At 50.1% G+C, this 6,258-nt stretch overlaps 1 protein-coding gene across 1 annotated transcript; it reads right to left on the bottom strand.

Moving 5' to 3' along the window:
• Nucleotides 1-1,255: 1,255 nt before the first annotated feature.
• LOC123107034 (uncharacterized) lies at nt 1,256-5,364 on the bottom strand. Its single transcript, XM_044529044.1, has 6 exons — nt 4,887-5,364; nt 4,096-4,163; nt 3,901-4,020; nt 2,573-3,817; nt 2,254-2,470; nt 1,256-2,130 (listed from the first exon to the last, which is right to left on the bottom strand). The coding sequence occupies exons 1-5, from the start codon at nt 5,260-5,262 to the stop codon at nt 2,291-2,293; spliced, it is 1,989 nt and encodes a 662-aa protein (XP_044384979.1). The 5' UTR covers nt 5,263-5,364; the 3' UTR covers nt 1,256-2,130; nt 2,254-2,290.
• Between the last annotated feature and the right edge of the window lie 894 nt (nt 5,365-6,258).

Genomic DNA, 6,258 nt, shown 5'->3' with positions numbered 1-6,258 from the left:
TGGGATGACGCGTAAAAAAAACTAGATAATGATGTGTGCCATGTACGTACAATTGTTGGTGACCGGCATCCAGGTTGGCATTGCGCGAGAGGCCAGTAGGCCGTTGTTGGGTGCAGCAAGCAACCGGTTGATGCAATCCTCATGTTCGCTGGTTCGTCGGCGTCTGCATGTGCCTTCCCACCACAGCCAGGAACTGCCCTGAGCAACAGATGCACGCACACGGACTGGGTGAAGCACCAGCCCCGCTGCCCATTCTTGTGCTAGGGTATCTAGATGATGTGTTGAATCGTATTGTAATGCCTGCTTATACGATTGAGGTTGTTCAACAAAATAATTGCTTGTCCCAATACCGCTCAAGTGACAAGTGGCATGGAAGATGACATGTTGGGGCACTGGGCTGTTAGCAATGAGGCACCAGACTTGTTGAGGCGAAAACATCTGAGGCTCTTGGCCTCATCTAAAAAGGGTTTACTGCAACTATCTCTGTCCGCCATCAATTCTAGAAATAGAAATTTACGCTTCAAGCTCAGAAAACAATGTTGTTCGGTGTATCCGAAATTTTGCAGTGTAGCCTATGAGACGCAAAATTGCTGGAATTTGATCTCACTAATGCCATTCTTCTCTTCCACATACTACGTAGTATCTCTTATGTATATCAAGTACCATTCATTATGCCGATAGAGATCGATACACTAGTGGTGACAGAAGCCTCACAATAATAAAGACATCTATGCGCCACAGCGAGAACAACCTAGGAAAAGGCTACGCAAAATCTGTGTGAACATATCCGAGCTTTTCTATCTAGTTTCTCATGGCATCAGTCTTGACTCCGCCAGCCTTGTGTGCGCTTGGAATTAGAATCTAGACTTCATCTTTACAAGCGAAAACGAGAATCATCCTGCGCTTTCGCGGTGATAAGTGGTGATAATGGTGGAAAGTTGCAGGCCACCAGATTATGTAGCTGGCTAGTTTGACCCAGCCAGTTTCACCAGGAGATTAATATGCTGCAAGGAAATCGGCTACCCAGTGAAGTACTAGCAGTAAGACTAGAATTGGTGTCCAGACAGTGAAAACTACCTGCAGCATATTTGGGCAGGATCAGATTCCTGGGCCAGTTTGGGGAGCTGAACCACCAAGCCAACAACTTGCCTGGCTTTCTCCTTTGGATGCATGATGATACACCGCTTGGTGTACTCCAGGAAGAAGAAAAACAAGAATATTTTTTTTTGAGCTGAAAAAAACAAGAATTCCTGACAAGTAGTTGACAGACACCAAAGATGAGGAGCAAAACATACGACGAATGTCTCCTTTTATTTGAAGTTCAGAAAGCACAAACAACTATGTGCCTAGAATGGTAATAAAAATCACGCACACATGCGATAGGCGAATGAACGAAATGTTTGAGAAATAACAGTTCATGAATGGAAAGTTGAGGCCAGAGAGACTTCATCATATCCTGCTACCAGCTTCAGTCATACATGGTCAGATCGATCACCTCCGATTCGTCCATGGCGACGAGAGGAGCCTCTCCATTGGTGACACATATCTCCTTAATAGGCACTGCTGGCTTCACCGGCGCAGCGCCTCCACTGGAGCCGGAGCCACTGGTGCCTCCCTGGCTGCCGCTGCCCTCCGAAGACCCCATTTTCTTGACGCCAGAAGATTTCGCAGCCTTGCCCTTGCGTTCAGCGTAGTTGAGGCTGTCAGAGTTTGCAGGATCAACCCGGCACCGCTTGGCATCAGCTGAGCCGCCGCCACAGGACAGGCCATCTCCATCACCCTCCTCACGGCGCTGCTGCGGGCTTGCCTTGTCTGGAACTGTCTTGGCAGGTTCATCAGCAGGACCCTTGCTCTTTCCATCCTGCAGCCTTTCTTCCTTGGAAGGGTGACCCAGTTCCAGGATCCTCTTCCGTGGAGGAACAGAGTTTGCAGTTCCAGGATCCTCCCGAGGTTGCAGCAGCAGTCCTGCTGGGCTTGCCGCGGCCGCGGCCGCCGCCTTCCGCTTCTTCAGGTCAAGGGTTATCTTGGCTGCAACATCTTGCCTTGCATCCAGAGGCATCCACTGCTCCTCACGCCACTCAAACGACTTGCGCAGAGCGTCCACTTTGAACTCCACGAGTCTCCCCTCCCCTGGAAATTTCAGCAAGCAAGCATGCATGCATGAGGCAGAGCTCCAGTCCAGTGTTCTAGTAAGTACTAACCGAGTATGTAGTGTACTACCATTACAAGAGAGCTCAAAGCTGGCTAGCTCACCTTGGAGATAAACTTTGACGTGGCCAGCAGTCTCCTGCTACAGCACGATCCCCTCCCACCATCCGCCGTTCAGCCACGCGTCGACGATGACCCCGATATCCACCGGAGACTCGATCTTCCTGTAGCATGATGGGAGCTGTGGGCGGAGCATGGGCCTTTTGGCAAGGCGAATGCCCAGGCGGTCAGGCTCCGCAGTTCTTGCAACTTTGAGCCATTCCTGCAAAACAAGGAAAGGAAACTAGTGTTGAGCACACACACCATCATCATCGTCAACACATGCAAGATGTATACCAGAGAAAGAAGAGGAAGCAGGACCGACCTTGAGCTGTCCTTTGCCCTCGGGTTTTCGAAGGTCTTGGTACCGCACCCAGATCTTGTCATTTTTCTCGTTCCTCTTGAGTACCACACATTTGAACCAACAGCCCCTCACGCTGCTGTCTTGGCTTAGGGCTTCAAGACGGACGCCGGGCTGGAACATCTTCTCAGCAGGGTTCACCATGGTTGACACATCACTGGCTGCTGCATTACTAGTACCACTCAGGGGCGGCTGATTCTGTGCGGTGGCCTGACAGTTCACCACGCTGCGGGGAACGACACTGCTTCCGACGGTCTGGCCAATGGTGACACTGTGTGGAGCTGCGCTGCATGGAGGGGGCATTTCCTTCTCCTTCTGCTTCTCCATGGCTTTGTCACCCATAACAGAGCTGGAACTGGAAGGAGTTGCGCTGCATGCGGGGGGCTTCTGCTTCTCCATGGTTTTATCACTGATAACAGTGCTTGAAGGAGTTGCACTGCATGGAGGTGGCTTCTGCTTCTGCTTCATGATTTTGTCACCAATAACAGAGCTGGAAGGAGTTACGCTGCATGGAGGGGACATCTCCTTCTGCTTCTCCATGGTTTTGTCAACGATAATAGAGTTGGAAGCAGCTGCACTGCATGGAGGGCGCTTCTGGTTGTGCTTCTCCATGGTATTGTCACCAACAACAGAGCTGGAAGGAGTTGTGCTGCATGGAGATGGAGGGGCCATATGCTTCTGCATGATTTTGTCATTGATAATGGCAGCACTGGAAGAACCAGCATGGTTCTCGGCGACCAGGCTAGTAATGGCAGCTTTACCTTTGTTGTTATTAGGTGGCTTGGCCTGCACCATCGTCGACGAGGATGCGGCAACAATTGCCTTTACAATCTCCTGGTTTGCATATCCTTGCAGCTGCTGCGCGATGTCAAAGGGCCCGACGGTCTCATCCTCGATCTGCCGACGACATACAAAGGGCTGCCAGCTACTGCGCCCTCCATGTATTTTCTTGAACATCTCAAAGTGCTCTGGATTCAGGACTGGAACCACCGCCTCCACAAATTCAACCCTCAGATCTTGCAGCCCATAGCCAAAGAAGATCTCCATGCGATAAAGATCGGGGGGCAATACAGCACCGTGCTCACCGTCTTGTTCCTCGAACCATCGTGCCAGCACCATCTTCTTCCCGCTGGCATCCTCGTACATGTCTTCCACATAGGCGACATGGCTCTCCCTCCCTCCACCCTTGATGAACACAAAATCATGAACCTACAAAGACATGTAGATGTAAACCAAGATGGGGCAGCCGAAAACAAAACAAGAAAACAAGGGGTAAGTTGATGAACACATACCGAAATTCTCAGTCTCCCTCGCCAAAAGGATTTGTAATGCTTCCGACGTTGATCAAGATTGGGCAGTTTGCATATCCATGTGAACCCTTCTTTGTTTTCCCCAGCAGTAGCGAGGATAACCTGAATGAACAGCCAGCGTTAATTTCGTTGAGAGGAAGAATTTCTCAGGAAGACGGCTTGTACGATCGTATGTACCTTAGATGCAGCGCTACCACCATCATGGTGGTCGGGACAAGTCAATCCAAAGGCTCCATATGGAGGATCTACAAATACGACAACAACGGGGCAAGTTAGTCGATTTCTATCCACATCATATTGGCCTTAGAAGACCAAACACAAGAGGAAACATATAAGTTATCCAAACACTATCTCAAGAAAAGTTAACCAAACACAAAGGGAAAGAAACGCGTAAATCAGATCTAGCAAACCAAACATATACATCAGGAACAAGACAAGATAGAAGATACATAGGGCGATACATGAGAAAAGGAGTAGATCTATAAGATTAGAGAAAAGATATCTAACAATAAGTTGTCATCCTCTTGACAAAAAGGAGTAGATCTATTAGATTAGACAAAAGATATCCCAGAGTAGTGGTAGTAAAGGAAGGGGATAGAAGGACAGCACTGCAAGATGGTCATGGATATGATCCCTAGCTTTGTACTGAATCCTGAACCGAACAAAAACGTGACGAAACATGAGAAGAAATTGACGATCTGGCTGGACGTAGGAGCAGCGTGTGTATTAACGCTACAGAGCTCCTAAACATTCAAATCCGAACACTAGAAACACAAGAAAATAGAATAAGAACGGATCTTGTGCTCAAGACGTAAACCCCTACTAAACACTAACCAAACATGATCGGATCGATCGTTGGAGATGCATGGGGAGAATTCAAGCCGCCTGATCCATCAGCTTAATCACATGGTACTAAAACGACCAGAAAAATTCACTACTAGGGCATGGAAAAAAGGAGCACGTGGTACCTGAGACGAGCGAGGTGAGCCAGTCCATGATCTCCCTCCTGGACTTCCACCTGAGCCCGGTGATCTCCGACGCCAGCGTCACCAGCCTAGCGGATGCCGACCCAGACTCCAGCGCCGTCTCGAGGGACAGTAGAAACTGCACGTCCGCCGAGTAGGCTATGTTCCCAGGCCCCCAGTACTTACCCACCACCGCCAGATCCCTCTCGCTCTTACCGCTGTCCTGGGGTGCCGCGCGGAGGAGGTAGTAGCACACCTTGCGCTCCTCGCCGTCGTCGTGCCCCAGCACGACCTCCTCCTCCCACCCAACCCACTCCCTCGCTGCCGTCTTGGCAATACCCTCGTCCACCACAGCCGCCCGAGAGCGCGAGCTACTCATGGCCTTCTCACCTGGCTGGCACTGGTAGTGGACGACAGCGAAAAGGGGAAGCGGCCGAGGGGAGGGTGATTCAAACGGGAGGGGGCCAAGGACAGGGTGCTGTTAGGGACTACTATTTCTGGACCGAATTCTTGTTCCTGTGAACACACTGTTCGAGAGATGGGTGTTAGGGGGATTTTATAGGAGGAAATACTGGTGGTTTCGCGGAGAGTGTCCTCAAGTTATGAGGATTTCCACTTGAGTGAAGCTTGCCCAGAGGTTGGAAGTGGCAGTTTGGTCCTCCCTCAAAAAAAATGTGGCAGTTTGGTCCTGATTCTATTGGGTAGTCCTGTCCAAGGGCTGCTGGAGTTTTGCATCCATGGTGAAAATGGGGAGCATGCTAGCTATGTGATTGGGAGGGGGGATGATATATGGGAGCGAAACTATGAGCATGATATTTGAGCGGGGGGCTGATGTATATGCGTACGTACAAGGCGCGTTCAGACAGTTTCAGACATGCCTTACCCCTTTGCTGGAACATAATGCGCGAGGGGAGGGGAAACATTGATATATGGGTGGGAAATGACGGTCATGATATATAAGCAGGGAGGAAGGGGATGGTATACGAGCGGGAAACTATGAGCATGATATTTGAGTGGGGTATGATGTATAGGCGCACGCCGCACGTGCAAATGGTTTCATACATGACTTGCCCCTTTCGTCGGAACATTATATGCGAGGGGAGGGGAGATGTTGATATATGGGCGGGAAATGGAGAGCACGGTCCGTGCATGGGGAGGGAGTGGGGTCGATGTAAGAACGGGAAGGGCTAGCATGATGTTTGAGTGGGCCGGGTTCAGTTTCAAAAAGGCCTTACCCCTTTCATTGGAACACTGGTATGTGCATTTTGTTTGAATATTGTACGCGGGAGGAAGGAAAATGTTGATATTTGGCGGGAAATGTCGAGCACGATATGTGAGTGGGGGTGAGGGGGTGAGGGTGTATATGGGTCGGAAA

This window comes from Triticum aestivum, chromosome 5A (assembly GCF_018294505.1).
Source record: "Triticum aestivum cultivar Chinese Spring chromosome 5A, IWGSC CS RefSeq v2.1, whole genome shotgun sequence".
NCBI lineage: Eukaryota > Viridiplantae > Streptophyta > Magnoliopsida > Poales > Poaceae > Triticum > Triticum aestivum.
This window is presented reverse-complemented; position numbering and strand designations above follow the sequence as displayed.

What these genes read in the sequence shown, in the direction of transcription:
- LOC123107034 (XM_044529044.1), bottom strand. Translation starts at nt 5,262, where the DNA reads ATGAGTAGCTCGCGCTCTCGGGCGGCTGTGGTGGACGAGGGTATTGCC. An exon ending in GCTCACCTCGCTCGTCTCAG is followed by an intron (nt 4,164 to 4,886) that starts GTACCACGTGCT and finishes TCGTATTTGTAG; the next exon opens with ATCCTCCATATGGAGCCTTT. An exon ending in GTGGTAGCGCTGCATCTAAG is followed by an intron (nt 4,021 to 4,095) that starts GTACATACGATC and finishes CTGTTCATTCAG; the next exon opens with GTTATCCTCGCTACTGCTGG.